This window comes from Sinohyriopsis cumingii, chromosome 7, assembly GCF_028554795.1.
Source record: "Sinohyriopsis cumingii isolate HCF-2022 chromosome 7, ASM2855479v2, whole genome shotgun sequence".
NCBI classification, from domain to species: Eukaryota; Metazoa; Mollusca; class Bivalvia; order Unionida; family Unionidae; genus Sinohyriopsis; species Sinohyriopsis cumingii.
Window position 1 is genome coordinate 45,613,081 of NC_142967.1, and position 27,996 is coordinate 45,641,076.

Here is a 27,996-nt window from a genome sequence, read left to right on the forward strand (position 1 = left end):
AGCAGATTTGGTTATATTTTCCGCGACAGAACGTATTGAAAATCTTTCAATATCAAAATATTTATCAGCTGCATACATTGATTGAAACATTATTTCTTCGCGAGTTTCTAAATTTATGGATAAAACTGCTCTGGCACTATTATCATTATAGCCAGTGTTTTCAAATTTGCAATTCTGGCTTTGTGTGACAACCCTCAGATTGGATAAATTATTATTCTGAGGATCCCCTCAATATGATCGATCACAAGACCGTCTTTGATTATCCCAAAGAAACACTCGTACACAAAACGATGACAGTAATACTTTTTCTTTCCAGCATTAAACCTAAGATAACCGACATTATCAACGGAACCAACTGGTATTTTCAACCTGCAATTTCTGATCACACCATCAATATTTGATTCGTGGTTTGTTATTATAGGATGTGGGACAAATTCATTTTGCTTCATTATACAATAATATTATTTGTTTAAATCATAATTTGTCTGAAAATTTAGTTAAATAATCCTCCACGGATTTTATTGCTCCGTCACTGATATTATTTTTCTTATCAGAGTATATTTTAAGTTCGCGATATTTTTACCACCACAACGCGCACATAACTCTGCTTTACCTCGTACTCCAACACCACATCGCAGACACGGTATCGGTCCTAAACAACCCTTACGAACGGACTGCAAGTGAATCCTTCAGAATTCCCTCCTGCAGGATTTATTACAACCAGTAATTGATCCGATCATCAACCATTTGCACTTGTTCTGTTGAGACATTTTATATGTGATATTTTTTATTTAAATACTTGTCTGAAATATAATATGGGAGAATTCGAGAGATTATCCAGAATCAAGCCCTGGAAAACAAGTAAATTCAACCTCGACAGGATATCTTCTGATTTACCAATAAAACATCTAATTGATAAGAAAAATAAAAGTTTGATCAATAAAATTCACGACGCCAAGAAAGAATTTCACGCAGATGGTGCATCTCATGTCTGGTCAACGTTCAAGATTATACGCGACAAAGATATCATCGACGCTACGATGAATGACAAACGAGCGGCAGCTATTATTGAGCAGCTCGATGATAGAAGTTATCTTTTCAGAATAAAATTTGTCGTGTTAACAGAAACAGATAATTGGATTATCACCACAGCACATCAATTAGTCGAGCTCATGTGGATACCGTCGCACATTGGAATCTCTGGCAACGAAACAGCAGACAAAGTTGCAAAAACCGAACTAGGAGATCAAAACTCTATCAAGCTTAACTATAGCTCTACAGAAGCAATAAGCTTCGCACAAACATATATAGACCAAACATGGCAAGAGTTTTGGAACTCCTCCACAAAAGGTAAAAAGCACCATGAAACCCAAAACAACGTAGATGGGAACATACAGCTACCTAAGGGTACCTATTTAGAACAGGATAATAACTGGAAAAACTAAACTAGCAGGTAGTTTTGGAAGGTTTATAGGACCCAAACCAGCAACCATTAACTGCTTTAACTGCCACACCACCAAAGATCTACACCACGTATTCAATATATGCCCAAAATATCAACCTGCTCGGAAAATATTTATCAAAAACCAAAAAGTGATTGGATCACCACACACATACCCAGAGATACTTATGGACTCTAATAAAAATAAACAATCAGCATATAAAAATATAAATCAATTCATAGACTCGGCAGGACTTATGAACAAAATATAATTACTATCCCCACAAAACCAAAAGACCCAGTAACTAGCTAAATAAATTTAAAAGCCACCACATAAAAACCCATAACATATCTTTCAATTTTAAAAAAGTATTAATAAATAATTCACTTACGAAGCACCTATAAAAAAACTAAGGAAACCGCAAAATCGGATGTCCTAGATGTCCTTAATGAACCGAGTAATCAGCTAGGATTCCGGTCCTAGATGTCCTTAACGAACCGTGTAATCGGCTAGGACTCCGGTCTCTTACTAAATAAAGTATAAATAACATTCACTCTCTAAAAACATTAATTAATAAATAATTTAAAGAGGTAATATCTAAAAACTTTAAATAACATAACGTAGGAAACACACCCTAAACACCTCGACTAGTAATACCATAATAACCTTGAAATTCTCTCTTCATACATGATTTCTACTAAGAACCTCTATAAACAGCATAGAACATCCCCCCTCCTTTTAGAAAATTTTGAAGAAGAAGAAAAAAAAAAAGAAAAAAAAAGAAATAAAAAAATTTTGCAAGAAACACCAGGCAAATGTAACAAGAAACCAGCGATGTAAAGCAAGCAGGACCGATCCCGAGCTCTCCTTCCTACTAATGACAGCCAACCATTCAACCGTAGGGACCTTTATGGACCCACAGATTGACGCCAAACTATCAGGGTTCCTTGAATCCATAAAAGCCTGGGGGAGGTGGCACCATCCCCTTCCCCAGGAACATTTAGCAGGCTGCGGTGCAGTCAGAAAAAGTGGCACATGCACAATTGTGCGCACGCCACTATAATTAAACTCAACAACAACAACAATTGGATTATCCGTGACAAATATGATCCTGTCCACAGTAATAAAACAAAACTGTCATACTGAGTAGAAATTCCAAACCAGGAGCGCTGAGTGGTATTGACAAACCGTATTATGAGCGAGCGTATCCTGTGACAGCAGTTATTTATGGAATCTATGTGATAAATGAAAAACCCAGCGTTGATAAACTGGCGCCGATGAGATTTTCAAAAATAAACTGTGTGGCTGAACGAGTAATAGAACATTTTACAAACGCGGCCCGTGGAAACGGTTTAACAGATAAAAGACGTAAAATAATAAATGAGTGGGGCGAGATGGTTAAAGATACCGGGGCGTCTATCAAAGATATCACTGAGTTAGGAAAAAAATTAAAATTCCCAATAACCGTAGCGACGATAACAGGGGAGATGAATCAAAATATAAATCAAAAGGAGCTCCAATAAATATCATTGATCATAACGCTCACGCGTGGACCAGCGCAGTAACAGTGTTTCCACGAGATCGAACTGTTAAATATTATAGCGGAGATATGTTTGATTTTATTAACGAGATAAGTAAAAACGATCCTGTGTCAGTATGGCTGTTTCAAAGTTCTAACGACGAATCAGATATGGAAGAAAAAAGTAAATTTGATCAATTTGTAAGACCAAATGGTGTTATTTATCGAACAGATCTTCTTCACGAGAAAATGAAAAATCTTGCACTGCAATATACTGATGATACTGACGAACTATTAAGCAACTGTTTTACCGTTCCATCAGTTGCGGATCATTTTGCTAGAAAGAAAAATTCGTGGAAACCAACTAGATTTGATTTTCTTGATGATATAATATCAAGTTGTGTCGAATACGGACACGGCGGACTATGGAATACTAAATACGATCATAAGATGTTATTTCAGTTGATATGGTTGCGTGTTATCGTGGAAGTTTTCTTGGATACGGAGATTGTTCTGTGTGCTTTGAGCGCTTCGGTCATCCGACGCACGAGATGACACGAGTATCGATAAATGGACCATTACCGGATTTTGACTTAACTGGATTTGCTTGTATCGAATCATTCGAGTTTGTTATGGGTCTTCATCCAATTTGTTATGTTTGGTTTGGAAAACATCTTTCAGAAAAAATGTGGGCACCAGTAGTACTATTACGGTATATGCTTGATTGTGCGATATTAACACTGTTGATTGTAAGTGAAGCAATTATATCATGTCGGAAACAAACCGAAGTTTGGTTACCACAACAAAAGAAATATTCTGATGATAAAAACCCCGATATAGCCAATTACGAGAATAAAATCGCAAAAGATCTCAGTAGAAAAATAATCGGTAAGTTCACTCAAGGAGGAGCATATAATCATAAACGATATTGTACAAGATTGATCACGGATGATGCTGAGTTAGATTTTATAATCGTTGATACAACGAACAGAAATACGTTTATAAGTCGAGAAAGAGCTATCTTGTCAAATGGAAATAAACTAGGTACAATTGTGAGCTACATGGACGGTGAGTCACCGCAGTATACTCACTTAAGATCATCGATGCTCGCGTACGTTTCAATAAATCTATTATCGATGATAAATAAAGTTTCTACACTCGCTGTCAGAGTCGCTACAGATTCATTTTATATCAGTAAAAATATTCAGGACTGTTAGAAAAATTAAATATAGACACTTGTGCACAGTGGGGTTCGTGGAGAATATAAAAGGAAAATATACTTGATTATTCCGAATCAGCTGATGTTGCGGTTAAAGCAATTAATTGTTAAAAAAAACATCAAAAACTACAATAATCATCTGCACCATTGGTATATGATCCAATAACTAGAAATAAAACGGTTTATCTAAACGACCGGGCGGTTCTGGTAAGACTACCCGAGCAATCGAATTATTTCAGAACTCAGATATGATCGTGCTAACACCTACACACAGACTCACGCGAGAGATGAAACAACGAGGAGCACAATCATGTACTTATCATAGCTTCTTCCGATGGAAGGGTGATGCATGGACTTCTTCGAGGATGTGAGAAAAATAGATTCCGAGGATTATAATATGGGATGAAATATGCACTGTGCCGTTAGAAACATTAAAAACATTTATAGATTGGTTATTAACAAGAAATACTGCTGTGATAATGTGCGGCGATCACGGTCAACCACCACCGTTTGTTGGACCATCTCCACATGGATGGCTAAAGAACTTTGTCGATTATTACGAAGAAATAAATGATGATCATAGAGCGCTTGATGCAGAATTAAAACAGTTTTAAAAATTAATCAGACTACAGCCGAATAAAATTCAATGTGAAGTAATGCGTGGAATAATTCCAGAAACACCCATGAACAACTTTCTACAAACGTGGCGACCAAATGATCTGATAGTTGCAAGTAGAAAAATAGTTCGTGATACACTTCAACGGGAATCGTTTCAGTTACATAAAGAAAAGTTTCCAACATTGCCAGTTCCATTATGTTACCGACCAGCTGATATACGGCGGAAAAATACTGACGTTGATATACCGGGACAGACCAAGAAACAGAATTTAGTATTAAATGATATTATCACAGTTGATATCAACGCTGTTGAAGATGTATTATCGTTCAACAAATCTCCGTGGACACTAGGATATGCAATGACGATTCACTCATCTCAGGGATTAACTATTTCTGATACAGTTGTTTGGATTATAGATGATCGTATCGAGTGGTCAAACCTAGTTTATCTCGCAGTGTCTCGAGTCAGAAGAATATCTCAGTTGCGGAGAATAGTCTTGGACGAGTCAGTGACTAGTGATGATATTGACAATGATATAATAAGATAAAATTAGCTGGTTATAAACAATCTGATAAAAAAATAATCGAGAATTTGATCTCGACGTTGAATTTATTAACGCGCTGAAACAACAACAGAATAATCATTGTACAAGTTGTAATTGTGTGATGTTATGGAGATATTCAAATAATAATCCAAGACAATTTACCGTGGACAGAAAAGATAACAGTCGCGGTCATACACGAGAAAATACCATGTTGACCTGCCCTGAGTGTAATCGGCGTAGGGGTGCTAGTTAAGTGATCTGGGTGGTAATTGCGTATCCTCAGGAATCACCTGTAATTGTTCACGTGTAAATCCACGCTGAGGAGCAGTTGAATCTAATCTGTAGATTGCGGGTCTACCTGAGGATCTTGTCACGATGGATATCTTATGTGTGGTAACACTCCAAATAGGATCCGTCGCTCCTTCTTTACCACCTTTGAGTTCACCGGGTTCATATAAATACCTTACAGTAACATTACCTAATACTGGTTGCGTTGAAAAATCACGTCGTTGTATTGGTATATTTTTTTTGGTTGTAATTGCATTAATAGGTTTCATGTTGGTCGTTCGAGTAATCTCATTATTTAACGCGACTATTACACTTAGTAATCTTGCAACCCATTCACGAGATCTCCTGTCTTGAATAAATTCCTTCGCGTATTGATATACAAATAACCGCTCAGCAAGTGTTCGATTAAATCGTTCAACAATTGCCTGATCACGATGAATTGCGGTATGTCCTTGTCTGATGGTGACATTATGTTGCTTCATCAGCGATGATATTGGACCAAGAAATTCTTTGCCAGGATCAACCTGTAGCAGATGTGGCCATTGTAGACCACCTTGTGGTCCGCGTCCACGATGATAAATTCGTTTAAACGCAGAAGCTACTTCAGCAGCTGTCTTTGTCAATAATGGTTCTGCTTCTTTATATCTACTTGCAACATCAACGACAGTTAGCGCGTATTTATACCTTTTTCTGCGTACAGTATCATGTGGTAAAAATAAGATATCTGCTTGATGAACTTCATTAGGGACGCTGACATCGAAATACGCATACTGAATTTGTTTCGGTGGTGGTAGGTAAATTTGCCATATTGCCTATTTAGAAAACCACGCTTTAGCAGTAACACGTGTAACTTTTGCTGCATCGGCGAGTTTACTAATTGCTGCGTTACCTTTCCAGTATCCTCTTGGGCAATAATTAATCGATTCCATTTATAATTAATTACCAGCACCTAGCGCTAATTTACCTTTCATCGCGGATCTTATTAACCAATTAGCTAATGATTCTCTTATGTTTTTATTTTTTTATAGAATTTAACGCATGAATTAATTTCACATCTTTAATATGTCTGTCTTGTAGATTTTCACTTTTATATGCTACATCATGAACATGACACGCTTTATCAATAGCGTTTATTGGTTTCTCGCCTGCTTTTGGTTGATCCTGATTGTCAAGCCTGATATCAAGTCGAGTACCAGACCTCAATAATTATATCATGGTAGATGTTTTTCTCCTTGGTATTTAGCCCACGGAGTTCCTGGGAACTCTGACATTAATTTAGCAATATCACCACCGTTTTTTCGTTGAATTCTGGGTAAAAACGAAAACTTATTCCTGTTACATATTGCACATCTTCCACCGTATGCTATTCTCGCATTTTTTTGTTGTAGCCATGGATAGATCATTAGTTGGGGTTTTGGTTCTACAGCGTAAACAATATAGATTCATATGTTTATATAACATGGATATAATTGATTTCTCAGCGACTCGAAAACGAGAACCTGTCAAACATCATCCTGCGTTGCCAAATTCGATCAGAATGATAATAATAGGACCATCTGGATCGGGTAAGACGCAATTGTTACTTAATCTTATAATGAGATGGCTAAAATGGGACAAATTATATTTAGTAGCACCATCAGTTGATGATCAACGATGTTATGATGTGCTTAAAGATTTTAATGAAAACGCAAGATTATTGGATAAAGATAATAACCGATATTGATGAAGTACCATCAGTAGATTCCATAGACGGATTTATTAATAATTTAGTTGTATACGATGATGTAATGCTGGACAAACAATCAAATCCAGCAAAATATTTTCTCGAAGAAGACATAAAAACACTGATGTGATATATGTAACACAACGGTACGTACAGATTCCGAAAGTAATCAGGGATAACTGTAATGTTTTAGCTGTGTTTAATGGCGTAGACACACATACGTTGCGCAATATTCATCAAACTTGGTGTAGCGGAGATATGGATATAAATAAGTTTAGAAATTTCTTTTCACGAGCGCAAGCTACTCCGCATGGATTTATAACAATAAATTTATATGATCCTAGATCCCGATATCGTGTAGGTCTTGATAAGATATTTGGATAAATTAATAGCAGCAGGGAAGGTGCGACCTCAATTAAGACGTAATCGCGTAAACAACTTGCATAATAAACTAGAAAAAAATCACCAACGACAATAAAGTAATATTAATTAGAAAAATTCCGGAGGAATTTTCTCAGTAAAGTGTCGACGCCTTTTTTTATTTTTGTCGACACTTTTCTTTTTTTCGATCATTTGTAGGAAGGTTTATTTTCGAAATTTTGACGTTTTTTCGACATTGGTCTGTTCGCCTTCCCTGCTGCTATTTCAGACCAAGTCCATGATGATATGAGAATGGTACCAGCATCGAAGGAAGGCGTATTTTACCCTGTTGAAAAATCTTACCGACAGTGACTTTAGGGTAGAGTTGAATTTAAGCCCGTTCATGAGGATATTTAGACACTCCTTATTGATCCGGTTACAGGACAAGTTCAGCTCGGTCATGTTCGTGTTTAGTTCCAGCGCCAGTGCCAAGGCCTCGCAGCCCTCCACGTAAAAACCATTCCACGCTAGGTTCACACACTTCAAGGTTATGTTCTCCTGTTGTAATTGTACTATCATTACTATTATTATTATCATTATTATTATTATTATTATTATTATTATTATTATTATTATTATTATTATTATTATTGTTGTTGTTGTTGTTGTTGTTGTTATTATTATTATTAGTATTATTATTGCAATCCTATGTAATCTGCTGATCGCGATTTAATTCATTCGTCATTCTGTCTGTCGTTGACCTTATTCAAATATTCTTTTTTATTCATATCTGTTCATATCTGTATGTCTGAATATTGTCTGTTGTCCGTATGTCAGAATGCTGCTTTGTTAAGTGATCCCCCTCACTCTCTCTCCCTCATAGTAACAAAGGTAAAAGTGAACATTTCCATTTCTGTCTTTTTTTCTTTCTTTTTTTCATTTTGAATTGGAAAATTAGATGTGGACAATAATAAAAACACTGATCTTCAACAGAGTTGATACGATGAAATATTTTAGCTGTACACTGACCTCCAAACCTTCCCCAATGCCAATTGGTCCAGAACGTCTCAGATGATTCCAGCTCAAATCAAGTTCTTCTAATGTGTCATTGGATCCTTTAACGAAAATGACAATTTCTCTTCATATTATATAATTATAGATATATAGTCAATTCCGTACATAGCAAAACCAAAGGTTCCAATAACTAATATCGTTATATCTGAATTCCGCTATAATCGATAAATACAACTAAATGTTTACAAAATGTATATCAAGCACGAGAAGGGACTTTGGGGACGTACTTTATTTCACCGACATTTCGTAATATTCTATTTCGTTTAGATGAGTTTACTGTGGTAAACGCAAATGTTTTTAACCAGAAGTCTTGCAGAGTTAAAGAATTAACAAGTTTACGGTATTTATTGGAGATCGATAATATGAAAGGATTAATTGCATTATCTAGCGTAATTATATTGTTTTAATTTTTTTTGGATACATCATCAAATTTGCATCGAATTAGTAAATGTCTTATTTATCAGTTTTATTTCAACAACATCACACTGCTTCATAACAATATCGAGCTTTCGATGATAATTAAAGGTTGCTTATTCAGAGTTTATATTTTTATATGCGTTTGTCGTGGTATGAACTTTCAGTTGTCGAATCACTCGTACTACAATGCCCGAGAGGCGTTATGTAATCTGCATTGTATGGCAACTTACAGTTTATGCCAAGAGAAACGAAAAGAAAAAACAGCATTAAATTCTCATAACTGCACATTTGATTTAATTTTGTTCTGTTTTTGATTCTATTGTTTCCTTTTATCGTAAAAGTGTCCCCTTCGCGTAAGAATTGTCTCCCTTTTTGAATCAGCTATTTATTGCAACGAAGAAACTCCACAAGTCTTTACTAGGCAGGGAGATTTTCCTAAATGAAAACTGAGAGCCACGTTGACAATCTTTGAATCCTAAAATTGGAAAAATAAAAGAAAGACATATTCATTTAAATAGGTGAAAAACTATTTAATTTACAAACAAAAACATGATGTCGATTTTCGCTTTCATCTGCTCCGTCGAAATGATACTTGTGAAAATTCTCATTAAAGGTCTCATCTGATAAATTATATGTCTGATAGTTCTCGTGAAATGCCTTATCGAATACATAAGATCAACACTTAAGTCTAAAGCTTTCTCTGGAAATATCCTTTTTATTTCTCAGAAGGGATTGATGAGAATCTAAGCACTAAGCCAACTAAATGTGTTGAAATAACGATGGCGGTGCCGTATATTGCGCCCGGCGAGAGAGAGACAGAGAGAGAGAGAGAGGAGCTTGTTTCTGACTTTCCAATCGAAGTCTGTGAAAAGAGCCAGGATCAAGACATAAATAAATCAGTGAAGGGACATCTAAATTGTATACAGGACCGTCCGAATGTTAACTGGTGGTGTTCAGAATTTTAGCTTTATTAGGACGCAAATTACTTGTTTCAGTATTAATGTTTGTTTTCTTCAACAGTCAACATTGATCATATTTTTTACTTTTGGTACTCATTAAGTGAAAGAGCAGTCTCACCACCCCTTTATCTTGAGGTATTAGCTGTTCATGTGGATGAAAAATAAGGGATATGTAGCTGTAAGCAATTAATAGATCTATCTTCTTGAAAACATGTTGAGTCTGTAACTGCATTAGGAAAAGTGTCGAGAAAAATTAAAATAAATGAAATAAAATAACGAATAATATAGATTGCTTAGAAAGAACTTACCAATAGCTTTTCCGAGCAAGATTCCTCCCTTTTCTCTAAACTCATTGTGACTCAAATTCAGACTTTTTAAATTTCTGGTTTTCTGTAACATGTTATTAAAATGTATCGTACTTTTTTTAAAGTCCTCGGGAAAACGTGTGATTAATTCACTCTCACATACGTTCACGAAAATGAAACAAAGTTTGACTTAAAAAGCAGAAAATTTCGAAGCGTGGAATTGTTATAAAAAGAAATGTCTCTTTTCTTTTCATTCACAAGCAGTACAAACAAATTTACCTGAAATTATTTGTAATCATTGTTTTTAGAATAAATGGTTGATTAAAAGATAAACGACAGACAGATAGACAGACGCAAACGGTAAACATAAAGAGGATCAATGAGGGGAAGCAACTGAGTGACATAATAAGTCAATATCTATTAAGTCAGTAGGAAATCAATCATGTCAATAAGCCAGTCATATCAATAAATCAAATACATCAGTAAGTCAATCATGTCAATGAAGCAATCGTGTCAATAAATCGATAATATCAATAAATAAATCATGTCAATAAGCAGTCATATCAATAAATCAATCACATCAATAAATTCAATTACATCAATAAATCAATTATATCAATAAATCAATCACATCAATAAGTCAATCATATCAATAAAGCAATTGTGTCAATAAATCAATCATGTCAAAAAAATCATTCGTTTCAATGAAGGAACCTTGTCAATAAATCAATCATGTAAAGAAAGCAATTACCTCCAACATTTTCTTAAAAGGCTCCGCATCACATTCCCGTAAGTCATTTGCTTGAGAGGAAGAAGAAGTAAAAAACACAACAAATACTGAATGCATACAATTAAGGCATAAATACTTGTCTTTTCAAGTTTATTTAGGAAGGAACATTACTTACAGTGTACATAAAGGTATTTATATAATCACATTTATCATCAACATTACCTACATACATCATCAACATTGCCTACATACATCAACATTACCTACATACACCATCAACATTACCTACATACATCATCAACATTACCTACATATATCATCAACATTACCTACATACATCATCAGCAATACCTACATACATCATCAACATTGCCTACATACATCATCATTACCTACATACATCATCAACATTACCTACATACATCATCAACATTACCTACATACACCATCAACATTACCTACATACACCATCAACATTACCTACATACATCACCAACATTACCTATATACATCACCAACATTACCCATATACATCAACATTACCTATATACACCATCAACATTACCTACATACATCATCAACATTACCTACATACATCATCAACATTACCTACATACACCATCAACATTAGCTACATACATCATCAACATTACCTACATACACCATCAACATTACATACATACATCATCAACATTACCTACATACATCACCAACATTACCTATATACATCACCAACATTACCTATATACATCAACATTACCTATATACACCATCAACATTACATAAAAAATCATCAACATTATCTAGATACATCATCAGCAATACCTACATACATCATCAACATTACCTACATACATCACCAACATTACCTATATACATCAACATTACCTATATACACCATCAACATTACATAAAAAATCATCAACATTATCTAGATACATCATCAGCAATACCTACATACATCATCAACATTACCTACATGCATCATCAACATTACCTAGATACATCATTAGCAATACCTACATACATCATCAACATTACCTACATACATCATCAGCAATACCTACATACATCATCAACATTACCTACATACATCATCAACATTAGCTACATAAATCACCAACATTACCTACATACATCACCAACATTACCTATATACATCATCAACATTACCTACATAAATCATCAAAATTACCTACATACATCATCAACATTACCTACATGCATCATCAACATTACCTACATACATCATCAACATTACGTAGATGCATCATCAACATTACCTACATGCATCATCAACATTACCTACATATATCATCAACAATACCTACATACATCAACATTACCTACATACATCATCAACATCACCTATATGCATCATCAAAATTACCTACATACATCATCAGCATTACCTACATGCATCATAAACATTACCTACATACATCATCAAAATTACCTACATGCATTATCAACATTACGTACATGCATCATCAACATTACCTACATACATCATCAACATTACGTACATGCATCATCAACATTACCTACATACATCATCAACATTAGCTACATACATCATCAACATTACCTACATACATCAACACTACCTGCATACATCATCAACATTACTTACATAAATCATCAACATAGCCTAAATACATCATCAACATGACCTAATTAAATTACCAATATTACCTAAATGAAAATTACCAACATGACCTAAAAAGATTACCAATATTACATATATACATCACCAACCTTGCCTAAATACATCACCAACATTACCTAAATACACTACCAAAAATACATAAATACATTACCAATATTACCTAAATAAATTACCAACATGACCTAAATAAATTACCAGTATTACCTAAATACATCCCCAACATTACCCAAATATATTATCAGCATTACCTAAACACGTTGAGCCACGGTGGTTCAGTAGCGTGCCGGACTCATGGCCGAAAGGGCGTGGGTTCGAATCCTACCATCAGCCAGGGTCAGCTACTGTTGTGTATCGTTTGGCAATGCAGTATACTCCAGCTGTCTCGGCACTAAATAACTTATTTGTGTTGCTAGCCGTAAAGCACCAAACGAAACCTAAACACATCATCAACATTACCTACATACATCATCAAAATTACCTACATACATCATCAACATTACCTACATGCATCATCAACATTACCTAGATACTCTTTGGATAATTAAAAATGGTGGAGTGACGGTAAGAACATGTTCTAAAAAAAAAATGTCAGTTTTAACTTGCTTACACCTTCTCAGAGTGGACCTTTCTTAACGAGTGTGGGCGGTTCCGAGCTAAAAATAGTAAGGTGATCATTGTTACTTCCGGTGACTGTCGATAACAAGGGCAGGCGAATTGAGAGACTTAAGATGCGTACCCAATATTTCGTTTGGCGAAGTTGAAAAGTTTTTAAAATGGAGTAATTCCACTTCAGGAGTCCGAAAAATGACCAGGGGTTACAAGTATTTTCAGAAGATTACGATTTACGGTAAAAGAGGTAGGTTTTATATATTTTGTCCGTTTAAATTAACGGCACCGAGTGGACTGCATTAGACCGAAATAAATTCATTATGGATGCAAAAATACTCTAATCAATGTCAAACTAAATTCATTGATTTTTTTTTCCAACATAAAAAAATGATAGCATGTACTTATATTATGATAAAGATTACAGGCTATACTTGCATGTTACAGATTAAAATTCGTAAAAGAATGAGAACTTATGAAGACAACTTATATCGGTTGTGGCGAGTAGATGGGATTGTTTGCACTTGCTAGGTCGATGAAATTCTCCGAGCTGTCTTAACTGCGTCGAAGACATTTCATATCTTTGACATGTAATTTATTATAGGATGTTCAATATAGGATGCTGAAACTTGCCTAAATTGACATAAAACGCAAAAAAGTGTCACAAAGAAAACCAAAGACAATGGATGGCTGCCAGTAGACAGCATGCCGGGTATAGTAATCGAACCTAAGATGTAATTTTATCAATAGAGACATCCGCAGCCATTATAGTTATACACTGGAAAAAGTTCGGGGAATTGAACCTAAGAAGTGTCACCCGCGACTTATCTGACCATTGTATTGTTACTTTGGATGTGTCCACAGGACTCCGTTCGGGACTCTTTTTTCGAGTTTTGTAACAACACGGAATTCGCTGGCATTTTTACTTCAAATGTTGCAATGTGTACTTTCTCAGGCTGCCTTACAAACTAGGAAACAAAATTTGTTTCCCACAGAGATAGCTCTTTGATACACTCTGAGGCCACGATGAAATTACCAAGCGTTTTCTGAGTGAACCTTTGCAAGACGAATGATAATAAACTGCTTTATATATGTTATGTTCAAATCATTGACACTGACAAAGGATATTACCTGAGAGATCAAGCTTTGATATATTGTCCGATTCCATGAGGACATCCAGTATATAAAGCGCACCCTCAATACCCAGTCCATTTTCCGACAAATTCTGTAAAGAAAAGTTACAAATACACTTTTGGCAGTAATAACATATATTCCAGAGTTCAATGTTGCTTTTTCTGAGTTTATCGTGGTATCAACTGTCAGATGCCGAATCACACAGCAAATAATAGATACTGATCTCTTTAGAACGTGTGTGTAAGTCATAGATTTTTTGTAAAATCCCATCGAGTTATTAATAGCACATTCATTTTATTAGTCAGACGTTTGACCTGCAAATTTCAGCGAGTTATTAATAGCGGATTGACATTTTGTGTGAATGTTAGATATCGTAGAGTGCAAGGCACAAACTGCTAGTAGTTCAATTTTGTGTGAAGCTAATAATACTAATTTTGTCTAAAATATACATTTAAATCGCCAGCGATTTCATATAATAACCGCAGAAGTACACTATAATGTGCGTTTCTAAGTCATCCCTATTTTGTATGACGACGATGATGATTGAGTGGTAGGTCCTTGACAGGTAATCAATAACGAGATCGACACTGTCGCCTCAACAAGTTGTTTTCCTTTTAGTTTATACTAACGGGGGGTGGGGGGCTCTGGGAATGGTTATTCATGCTGTCGTCCAACACAAAATAGGGTTTTGGCAGAGAAACCCCATTATAGTCTATTACTTATATATAAACCGAAGACCTTAGGCAGAGGGGGAAAACACACACACATATATCCTCATACATATGGGAATGGAGAAAGGGATAGCAAGGAAATCTTTCCCATTGCAGAAAAAGTACACTCATCTTAGTGTGAGATCATGTCACTGACGTTGACAATGACGGCAGTGGATAATGCTCTCTCTCTCTCTCTCTCTCTCTCTCTCACACACACACATACATCTACCGATCGAAGGTTGGGTAGCATAAAAGCAAACGTTATAAGTTTACAGATATACGCACGTACCAGCTCTGAGATCATGTGATTTTCCCTCAGCATCTCAGCGATATACTTAGCGCCTTCTGGCCCAAGATCATTATGACTTAAAGTCAATGATTGCACAGTCGAATTAAGCTAAAAATAGAACAAATGCGAATGTATTCAAGCGATATCGGGTTGAATAATATTTTACAAGCCAAATAATTTTAGGAACTACATTCAGGTACCAAATACCTTATTTTGAGAAACCAAATACTAATACAGTGACTATTCAAAAATGTAGTTTGCTAATTTCAACATGGATAATACTGTATGTATCTGTCTGTGTGAGGAACTGTGCTTAAAATTTCAAATCGGATGATAACTTTGCACTTTATATATTTTGTCCTAGAAAAATAAAAAGACAATCCCAAACTGTTGCATAATTATAACAAAACATTAAATTTCACACGGTGTAACGAAATATGAGAGACAGATCATGAAAAAATTGCATTTGTTAGTTGATTAATATTATAATAAGGTATATTGGCATGATATCATGGCCATGTCAATCAGTAGCGTGGGAAAATGGTCCGACCGTCCTTAAGTTATGATAGTAAGCCAAACTTCGGATGTGCATACGAAGTCGAATGTCTGTGCTAAACATCGGGACCGAATTTATTACGCTACGCGAAATATAGCTCGAATTATCAGCATTTATTATTAAATATGTCGCGCGAGAAAGGAGAGAAGTGTCCTCCCTTGTAGTTATTATATAGTTATTGTAAGGAATGATACGAGCCCCTGTGGTTTTAGGGAGATTCACGTGTTATGGGGAGGGAGATTGGTGTCATTATAAAAGGCATAATCATAGCAAGATTATCCTCGTCGTACCCAAATTTGTACTGACGAAAATATATAGGCCTACACGTTTATGGCATTAAAACTTTATTTTGATACCGCGTGGTTTTAAATGTCAAAAGGGTGCATCGTGTCCGCAGCCTTAGCTGAAAGCGTCTTAATGCTAGCACACACACACACACACACACACACACACACACACAGGGCATGCAGACACAGAAACAGAAAAGGCAAATAAACGTTAAAAAAGATTAGAAATACAACGAGATAAAGAGGCAAAAGGAAAAAAGTAGATCATGTGATGTGAGAGAAATATACTTAACTTTATTGACTAATATTATAGGGTCAGGAAGTTAGGTAAGGGTCAAAATTATGTGAACTTACAGATAGAGCAATTGCACATGCCTTGATCCGCTGTGGTCCAAAGTAGTAGTGGGACATATCAATCTTAAACCCTCTAAGGTTCTTGACAAAAAAGGCTGAAGGGAAGACTTGCAACGCCCTGCATGCTTTCACATAAATCCTTTGTGACTTGGTCGCTGACGATTTTGGGGACATTATTTCATCCCAGATATCCTCAAAAGCTATTGATAATAAAATTGGATAAAACACGCAGTTATCTATATATATATATATATATATATATATATATATATATATATATATATATATATATATATATATATATATATATATATATATATATATATATATATATCGTTTGCTGTCATTTTTTGTCGAACAAAGGCCGTTACAAAAAATGTAATCACTCGCTGTGTCATTTAACGATGTGGTAAAATAATCAAATAGCATGTAAGCAATACATCAACATGCCATATAAGTTATCATTTCATAAAGTCGACACTCTTCTTTTAAAAGCCTCATAGTTACAAAAAGGGTTGCACGTAAAGTAACCGACATGCAAGTAAAAATCTACACCAAAGGTGGAGGCTAATCACTTTTGGAACTAATGATGAGATCGGATACAAATTAAACATTTAATTTGTATATCCAATATTAGATATAGGAGAAAATGTTAATGTTCACTTTTTAATGGATCTACTTGTATATTTATATATTCCATGGGTTATTTAGTTACATACGTGTTGTGTATACTGGGATTTTGTTTCTGTTTGGATCAGTCATTTGATAGGTAATACTGACATACGTGTTGTGTATAGTGGGACTTTGTTTATGTGAAGTTTAGATCAGTCACTTGGTAGGTAATACTGACATACGTGTTGTGTATAGTGGGACTCTGTTTCTGTGAAGTTTGGATCAGTCGGCTGGTAGGTAATACTGACATACGTGTTGTGTATACTGGGACTTTGTTTCTGTGAAGTTTGGATCAGTCGGCTGGTAGGTAATACTGACATACGTGTTGTGTATACTGGGACTTTGTTTCTCTGAAGTTTGGATCAGTCAGCTGGTAGGTAATGTTGACATACGTGTTGTGCATACTGGGATTTTGTTTCTGTGAAGTTTGTATCAGTCAGTTGGTAGGTAATACCGATATACGTGCTGTGTATACTGGGATTTTGTTTCTATGAAGTTTGGATCAGTCCGTTAGTAGGTAATACTGACATACGATGGGTATTTAAAAAGCTTTTTATTTATGTGAACCTGTATATTTACATTTACTTATGATGGTATGGTTGTAACATGATAGGTTGGATATTCATATATGTGTGAGTGAACCGTACCTGTCCCTACCTTCCATCACATGTTTGGTTTGTAAAGGATGAGTGTTGTACAGTGAAGATGAGTGTTGTGAAGTGAAGGTGAGTGTTGTGAAGTGCATGATGATTAAATGATACTCTTCACAAATGCACGTCCTGCTTTACAGTTACCCACTCTACCCCTTACAAGCCAATTTTTAAATTGGTTAGTTTGTAGATGTAAGTGTTAGCGAGTTATGATTAGCCCCGGTCACTGAAGATAGGCATTAACTCATGGAGTTCCAACATCTTAAATCCAAATAAGGTCATCATTTGTTCTTATCTACAAACGTTTTTAACATTACATTGAACCCATATGGCATAGGGTCATATTTAATGCTAACTGCCCATAAATGTCCATAGGGTCACCCATACGTGATGTTAAATTCCCATTGATCCCCATAATTAATATAAACTTTCCATTGGTCCCATAGAAATATACTTCCTGTTGATCTCTCCAACATAGCTACTGAACTCGATATGGCCACAGGAGATATGTTCGTGTCGTTCCACATGGATTCACAAGTTGTCAAACGTGGGATTTAATTCGATAAAATTCTGGACCTGTGGCCCAAATGGCCCTACGGTTGACCGTAAGTCAAGAGCTGCGAGAAATACCGGTGAATGTCTTAAATGTACACCGATATGTGCAGACAAATGTTTTTGCATTATCATCCATCATTATCAGTACAGGTTTGGGGGATGCCTTTTGTGACTAGTTTTAAGGACTGTTGAGAATGCATGGAAATGTTGTCTGCGATTAATGAAACGGAAATAGATGCTATGAAGGGATCAATTGACGAAGATGCTAGATAAACAATGGAAGATATATTTATTATCGTGGGCATTAAGTTGGCAACTGCCTTTGATATATAAAATAATTATTTAATACTCATAAATGTTTGTGCAAGATGAGTCCCGCACTTGTTGACTAATAAAAAAAGACTCGGACTGAAATCACCACACAGCTACGCGCGAATAGGAAAAGAGTGAAAACAGACGTTCAACGAGGTTGCTACGGGTGAAAAAGCGTGGATTTTGCCTTTTTTATACTGACCCAAAAGAACATAATTTTGCTTGGATCGGACAAAATGAGCAGAGACCACAAAATGCTTGTGCCTGATTCTGATAGTATCACTGAATATTTATATGCGTCCAAACTGTTACCAAAGGTTGTAAAACATTACTGAACCACTAGTCCACCATCGGTACACCACGTATCCATCTATACCACGACAATGCAAGGCACATAAACACCACCATCGTGATAGACTTTCTGAACAAGATAAAGCACCCATACTTTACCAGATCTTTTATAGTATATACAGTCTTGGTCTAGCTCCAAGACATTTTGGACTGAATCAAGGTGTCAACGATTTGCTGAGGGCTGTAAAAGTGTGTTGAGGTGCATGTCTAGAACTTTGATAGGCTTCATTGGCATGCTATCTCTCTCTCTCTCTCTCTCTCTCTCTCTCTCTCTCTCTCTCTCTCATATATATATATAAATAAATATATATATATATATATATATATATATATATATATATATATATATATATATATATATATATATATATGTGTGTGTGTGTGTGTGTGTGTGTGTGTGTGTATGAAGAATACATATCGTATGTCGAATAACAATCCTTTCAAGTGCACTGGATCCAGCAATAAATTGACAACGAACAGCGCGAAATTAATTCTAAGCGCCTGCGCGCTTTCGACTCTATAATGAGTCTTTTTCAAAGGCTAATACAAAACATAGACAAGACAAACAAATAAAACAGAAAAACGGTTATGTTTGCAAAACTTTACTTGGCTGTTTTTATAGGAAATAAACCTTTAACTGTATTATGTTTCAACTAGTTTATTTCAACTTGTCGCTGATACTGTACAATATTTGTATTGACCTAAAAATGGATGAGCCATAACGACATCTATTATTTTATGTAAATTTATGTAAGTGCAAATTATATCCCGGATATTTCAATGTTATAGTAGTCATTATAGGCTATTAGGCAAATTTAGAGAATTAGTTGAAAGAAAATGTGTCGGCTGCAAAAGATAATTTTATTTGTGCATGGGTGTCTTTTTCTAGTCTTCTTGGCTTAAACCGCTTGGTTTCAGTGTTCTAAGGCGGCATATCCAGTAAGATTCCTTTTCTTTCCTGGTTTGGGAACTCCAGTTGGGATTTGTGAGCAATTGCAATAAGTGTTATATCACTGAAAGTGTGGCCAGGGGAGAAGAAATGTTCTGCGGCCGGGCTTCTGTACAGCTTCTTTGTCATCCAGTCAGATCTATGAAGGTTGATCCTTATTTTTGCAGCATACGTATTACTGGACTACTTTTAAATTTATTGAACTTGTAATATTTCAGACGCAATAACTGTTATATACAACTTAAGTGTTTATAATTATTAAACGATTTTGAATGGAGAAATAAGGTTATATATCTCGACACAACTGATGCTTGATGATGATGATGATGATGACGACGACGACGACGACGAGAATGATGATGAGGATTTTGTTATTATTATTATTATTATTATTAGTAGTAGTAGTAGTAGTAGTATTCTGGGTTTCCAGATGAATATTAACTCTCAGATATATTTGATAGAAAAGTGTGTGTGTGTGTGTGTGTGTGTGTGTGTGTGTGTGTGAAACAAGGTATTGTTTATTTATGTATGATTGTCGCTCTTTGATACACTCTTTTCTCTTTCTTTACGAAGATCTATGTACGTTATTATTATTATTATTATTATTATGGTCAAATAAATGTTATTTGTTTTACAAACTGGATATCTCTAATTTTTTACCAAAAAAAAATCCCCGTTTGAAATATTTACCTAAACGCACATGGTTTATTAAACCAATTAATACAAGGTAGATAAATCAGATTCTTTCAAATAAAGGTATTTTACATTACTAAGTTGTCTTAGTAAAGCATTACTGCACTTGTTAACAACAGAATTTAGCCTTTACTACAAGAAAATGATTTAATGTCTGGCGCACATGGGGGTTTTCATTCACAGATAATACGTTGTGTTAAATTCCTGGAAGGAGCTTTTAAAGATGTGAAATAAAACGTTGTTTTGTACTTTTTGTATTTTTGTCAGCCTTTCGATAGGGTTTAGAGAGTTGGTTTACGGAGAAAATTAATCGACACTGACACAAATGTGAAACTACGTAAGCTAATAATGAACGTGTATATCGATTTTATGTCTTGCATCTGTTTGATCGCAGAGAAAGAGGGGTTATTGACATACAATCAAGGAGTTAGACAAGGGGAAAATCATCCTCCTCTGTTATTTGATCTGTATTTAAACGATGTTGAAAATTACTTTTGAGTTTGAATTGTAACGTTCATTTATTGGACGAAGACATAGTAACATATTTCTATATTGTTTCAAATAGCGAATGATCTACAAAATAATATTGACGTATTCTATAATTACTTCCAAAAATATAAGCTTATCGTTGGCATGGGCAAAATGGCTGGTGGTAAAGTAGAAATAGGCAAAATTGTGAAGTTCCATCAGGAAGTTGTCAAATATGATAAATATTGATAAGTATTTTGGATTGACTTTTGCAAGGATTGGTGGATTTTAAATGAAAACTGGGCAATCCAGGAAACCTATGTACCTTCTTAGGAAAAAAATTTAAATGTTAATTTGTCTGAATTCTGTCAACTTACACTTTTTGATATGAAAATAGCTCCATTTCATGCAAAAGCGGCTTAGATCTGAGGTTGTGCTAAAATAGCTACGATGGAAAGGGTTCGTTAAGACCTAACACCTGTTCTCAAACACGCTGCAAAATATATGCTTCATGGAAAGCTTGGTAGAACATTCCCAAAAATCATAGTTAGATACACTCTTTAGGAAAGACTACTTGAAAAGTTTATACAGATATAGGAGTCATCGTCTTCTGACTCGACAAAAAACCAGTACAGACAGAATTTATAAACGGATTGAAATAATATGACCATTTACTAGAAGACTTGCAAACAATGTTATGAAATTTTGAAGATACAATCACTGTTTACCTGCGAAGAAGAGACGATAGGAAAATTTTCTAGGACTTAAAAACTATGCCAAATTGGCGTTCAAAACTGCATGTTCATTAATTACCAAATTTATATATAAAACAAGAAGCAAAAACCCTTTCTGTTTATACCGATAATAATAATAATAATAATAATAATGAGGACTTTGTATAGCGCCTAATCTTTAGAAGCTCTAAGTGCTTTACAACATTAGACAACACCTATAAGATAAAAAAAACATATAATAATATTATTACAAAAACAAGCATCGTGAAATTAGAAAAACAATTAAAAAAAATAAAAAAACATGCTGAGAATATTTCAGGTAGGAAATATTATTAGGTCTTTAAGTTTGTTCTTGCAGCCGAAATAAGTGAGTTTTGAAAGCCCTCTTGAATGTGATCACTGTGTCTTTGTGTCTAAGTTCAGTGGGCAATTCATTCCGCGTTGCTGGGCCCTGGTATGCAAAAGAAAGCTGTCCATATGACTTTGTTTTCATAGTGGGAATAATGAGTATACGATTGTCAGAAGAGGAGCGTAAGTATCTTGCTGGTGTGTACACATATGTGAGATCGGATAGGTATGTTGGACTAGAGTCCGACAGTGAAACGTAGCACAGAGAACAAATTTTGTGTTTGATTCTGGATCGAATGGATAGCCAGTGTAGGGTACAGAGCAGCGGAGAGGTGTGCTCTGATCGTGGTACTCTAAGTATGATCCGAGCAGCTGTGTTTTGAACTTTTTGAAGTTTCTGGAGTAGATACTGAGATGAACCATACATAACTGAGTTACAATAGTCCAGTCTTGAAAGTACTAATGAACACATGAGTGTTTTAGTGGCATCAACTGAAAGATATTTGCGAATTGAGCTGATGCGTTTCAGTTCAAGATATGCAGCCTTGCATATGTTCATGACATGTTGGTACAATGTGAGAGTACTGTCCAGAGTAACACCTAGGTTTCGTACTGATTGTGTGAATTTAATGTTGGTGTTGCTGATATTTATTGTTTAAGGTAAAGGATGTGAATGAGAAAGTCTTTTTGTTGTGATCAGTATGGCCTCAGTTTTATCATCATTCATCTGCAGCTTGTTACATGTCATCCATGATTTCACATCAGAAATGCACCTCTCTACACCTTGGATGGTAGCATCAACTTCAGTTGGGTGGCTAGATTTGTATATTTGGGTGTCATCAGTGTACAATTGGTGAGACACTGGATGATGATCTATGACACTTAAGAGCGACTGAGCGTACAGAATGAAGAGAACAGGTCCAAGAACAGACCCTTGTGGAACAGGAACACCACAACATAGATCAACTGGGCTGGAGTGTATTCCATTTGCAGATACAATTTGTGTCCTGTTGGCCAAGTAGGACTTGAACCACAGTAAGGATAAGATAATGTCATCATGAAATCGAGTGAACGATCAAACTCCATTGCCAAACATGCCTGCATAACCTGGTTGATTGCCTCTCTTTTAAAATTCTCTCTCTCTCTCTCTCTCTCTCTCTCTCTCTCTCTCTCTCAAACTCAAATACTCTAAGCTTGAACTTACGGGTCTTACTTAGGCGGCGTACTTACGTGACGTAAGATGGGGAGTATATCTATAACAGTCGCCGAGATGGCAACCATTCATGGTCGGGTAACAGATTCATACTAAATTAGTACACAAGGACTTAATTTCATTCTTTATGTGTTTTCTGTATCATCCAATAACCCCCTGAAACCCGAAACCCATGTATCATTATTTTTATGTTGCTAGTTTGTTTGTATGGTATTTTGTTATTGTTGTTGATTTTTTTTCTTGTTTTATTTGGTTTGTTGGGGTGGGTGGGGTTAGCTACTTATTTTTGGGGGTGGGATGGGGTGGGGTGGGAATGAAATCATTATTAATAATAAATGCGAGTATTAACGATACTCTTTGGTTCGTTGTTGTGAAGTAATCAGTTAACCACAGCTGATTTATGTACTTTTATCGTACTTTGTTTTCTTTTCTTTCCAATTATGTAAACATCAAAGTATTGCGGTCTGAAGGGATTTATTTAATTTTGTACTTGCTCGTATTTCATTTCTGATTGTCATAATGCTATCAATCTAAACTAAATTGTCTTGACTGCAAAGAAAAAAATGAAAAAAAAGAAGAAGAAAAACATTGCTATGGTTAGCTTGGTGTACACGCATGGAATGTGAGATACTAATGGTATAACTTCATGTGTTGTATATTTCAACCTGTGTGAAATAAAGGTGGTATAATTTCATCTGTTGTATATTTCAACCTGAGTGAAATAAAGGTCTTGTAATTACCATCGTCATTATGACGGATCTGAGGACCGGGATACATACATACATACATACATACATAGACAGACAGACAGACAGACAGACAGATAGATAGATAGATAGATAGATAGATAGATAGATAGATAGATAGATAGATAGATAGATGTGTAGCTACTGACCTGACACAGGCCTGAGGACTGGGGATTGACCAGCGGTCTGTTTCCTCGCTATAGGCTCGAACTTCGGGAGGCTGTCCAGGAAGTCATCAAACTCGCCCGCTGTAATATAAGGGGAAGAATTTAAACATATTGTATAATTTACTCGCATATAAATAAACCGCGAGTTTATTCGAACACATATTTTATTTAATTGTCAGTAAAAACAACGCTAATCCGCGCATTGATCCCACCACGCATGTAATGTATTTGAAATGGTAGTACGAAGAAAATACCATCGTTGAAAACAGAAAACCGCTTTGTCTGAAGTATTTAATTGATTGTTCATTATCTTCTTAGGTATTCTGTCTGGAAAAAAAATTGTATGACCTTTAATTTATTAATCGTTAAAGTCTGAATCGCTAATTGGAGTTGAATAAATAATAATGATGTCTCCAAGTACAATAATTTGGTGCATCGTATTCAATTTTACATGTATAATGACTTCATCCGTAAACACTTAGTTTCTTGACTTTAAAATCGGAGTGGTTAATGATAACCATTCTGATTATAAAGTCAGTGTACTAATTATTTTGGTAATTTTGTACAGTACGCACCAAATGTTCAATACCAAAGTTAACTGCTAAATTTTCACTGCATAAAAGTGTGTAAATGTATATAAAGCTTGAAGATTAAATACATGGCTTTAACAATGCAGCTTCAAAGTACATTCATTTCAACGGCAAAGATGTGAAACCCAAAAGCCTTCTTTATAGCACGCACTGTTTGTCTTCGCTTATAAGTCGGGTCCTACTTCAAAGAACAAAGACCAAGATCTGCAGGCACATAATGCGTCGTCAGATCAGGCTCAATGGTGTTTGATATATTGATTAGTCCAAACAAACTGAATAGACCCAGATGTGCGAAGGTAGAAATGTTCTGTGCAATTTGCAGCGGGATCGGACTAGTAGCGAACACATTATGACGACAAAACAACGGCAAGGTGAAAAGAGCACATGGAGGAATCATGTGAATAATTGAATAAGTAAAGGTAGAAATCTATAGTTTATGAAGTTTCAGATTTTGGATACATATGTTATTACTTATTTATATCTAGGTACTAATAACATGAAAACAAATGACCTAGTTGAGTCTGAATTGTGACTATTTGTTTGCAAATAGCTATCCGAATATTACTTAGCAAGGAATCAATGCTCAAGAGTTCATCGGAGAAAAATTAGGTAGGTACACCAAAGTCTCTGAAAGTTAGCATTCTCAGAAAGAAAATTAAATTAAGAAGCTCTTGAAAGTTGCATATTTCTAATTATATTCTGATGACCGTTACGTGCTTTCATATATTTTGGAGTTTTAGCTCGAATCACATGCTGTAAAATTTTCCGAACATGTAGCATGCATCCAGTACAACCACTATGTACCTGACCTTCAGTTTTCAGCCTCAGCCAAGCAAAAGTTTATTTTCAAAATAAGCTTATTGTTTGAGTGGTTGACATAAAAACTCATGTTCCGAATTCAGTCGCAAATGTGTCATGATTTCTGGAACAGGTTGCGTTTGTTAGCTAACGACTATGTGAACACTTCGAAGACTCTTCTAATTAACGTTTGACCGCTCCGGTGGCCTAGTGGTTAGAGCGTCCGCCTCGGATGCGGGAGGTCGTGGGTTCGATCCCCGGCCGAGTCATACCAAAGACTTACAAAAATGGTACTAACAGCTGCCTCGCTTGGCGCTCAGCATTAAGAGGTTAGTGTTAGGACTTGTCAGCCCGGTGTCAGGATAATGTGACTGGGTGGGACGTGATGATACATGTCTGTGGCATTATGCCCCAGTACTAGACACCACTATAAACTGCCACACTGCAGACATCGTAGCGATATGACTGAAAAATTGTTAAAGCTACGTTAAAAATTCAAATCACATCACATCACATCCACTTAACGTTTAACTCCGCCATTATATCGTGGTAGGATATTACCGTCTGAATCCGCAAATTCTTCATCATTGTTATCATTTTCCTGTTTCTCTGTGCTGGTTGTGGTATTTGTCGTATCGCTGAAATTGCTGGTGTCGTCCGTGAAGGCGATATCGGGATGTATGATCTTTTGACGTCTCTTTACAACAGCGCTTCTCGTCTTTCGGACTCTATTTTTATTGCATCTGTATTTGGTCGTCAGGATAAAAATGTCGTCTGGTTCATTTCGTTTGATCAGATTCCATACATCAAACTGAAATAAATTGCTTTGGTTTTTTAGGGTCGTCTCAAACAATTACCCGGTCGTCAAAATGGATAATTTTATACATGTTGGTACGAAAATTTACTTACTACAGCTAGTTGAAAAAATATAAAAGCTTCGAATCAAAATATAATTCTATTTTCATCCAGATATTTGCAAACCTGACAGATTTATAATTATTTTAACTAAATTATGTACATTATTTTTATTTTTTTAAAAAAACAACTGCAAGATTTAGCTTCTTCAGAAGAGATGTCAGTATACGTTTCCTAAATAACTCAGCTTTAGTTTGGGATGAAATCTGCTGGCTGAAAATTGAATTACCGTATATTTTAATCAATTGGTGTGTGTGTGTGTGTGTGTTCGTGATGAAATCTGCCGGCTGGAAATTGAATTACTGTATATTTCAATCAAACTGTGCCAATATACAATGAATGTGTGTGTGTGTGTGTGTGTGTGTGTGTGTGTGTGTGTGTGTGAGAGAGAGAGAGAGAGAGAGAGAGAGAGAGAGAGATTTGGATTTTTAATGCAGCTTTAACAATTTTTCAATCATATCGCTACGATGTTTGGAGTGTGGCAGCTTATAGTGATGTCTAGCACTGGGGCATCATGCCGCAGACAACTTGGTTTCCACAGCACTCACCGGCATCAGTGTGCAGGTTTCGGGGTTTGGTTGTAGCAACACATAACAACATCCCAGTATGACGTCATATGATAGTCCAGCCAAGCATGCAGCTTCAGTTTTCCCCTTCACGTACGGTGATTCAAGGTCAATGACAGCCACTGGCAAAGAGTCACGCCCGCTGTTCGCGTACTAGACTTCAATTACCTTTTTTGTGCAATCCTCAGGCTTCACGTATTTCTTGTCCACAAGGGCTGGAACGCTACACCCAGTGTCATACAAGATGGTGGCATCTTCTCCGTTGACAGTTGCAGACGCGAAGTTTGCTGGTTTACAGCTTGCCTCCGGCTCGCACTCTTTCCTAGCGACGGCATTCACTTGGGTCTGCCTGCTCTTGGGGCAGTCCCTGGCAAAATGCCCCGGGCGCTTGTAGTTGTAACACGTCGGCAGCCCTCGCCTACCTGTAAGGCCCGTTCTCGTGGGTGAGGCCTGTTTTGGTCT

The 27,996-nt window shown here is 35.8% G+C and overlaps 1 protein-coding gene across 2 annotated transcripts in view; it reads right to left on the minus strand.

Annotated features, from left to right (window-relative positions):
• LOC149795133 (uncharacterized) overlaps positions 1 to 27,996 on the minus strand; it is a 53,043-nt gene that overhangs the window by 24,038 nt on the left and 1,009 nt on the right. Inside the window, exons 2-10 of one of the 2 annotated variants that reach the window (XM_089964839.1) lie at positions 26,615 to 26,864; positions 24,648 to 24,746; positions 16,808 to 17,007; positions 15,611 to 15,718; positions 14,606 to 14,699; positions 11,221 to 11,270; positions 10,473 to 10,554; positions 8,744 to 8,829; positions 8,078 to 8,272 (exon numbers count right to left, since the gene is read on the minus strand). In XM_089964839.1, the coding sequence (XP_089820965.1) occupies positions 8,078 to 8,272; positions 8,744 to 8,829; positions 10,473 to 10,554; positions 11,221 to 11,270; positions 14,606 to 14,699; positions 15,611 to 15,718; positions 16,808 to 17,007; positions 24,648 to 24,746; positions 26,615 to 26,864 (1,164 nt within the window). The remainder of the gene's footprint in view (positions 1 to 8,077; positions 8,273 to 8,743; positions 8,830 to 10,472; positions 10,555 to 11,220; positions 11,271 to 14,605; positions 14,700 to 15,610; positions 15,719 to 16,807; positions 17,008 to 24,647; positions 24,747 to 26,614; positions 26,865 to 27,996) is intronic. The other variant, XM_089964840.1, reaches the window with a different exon arrangement.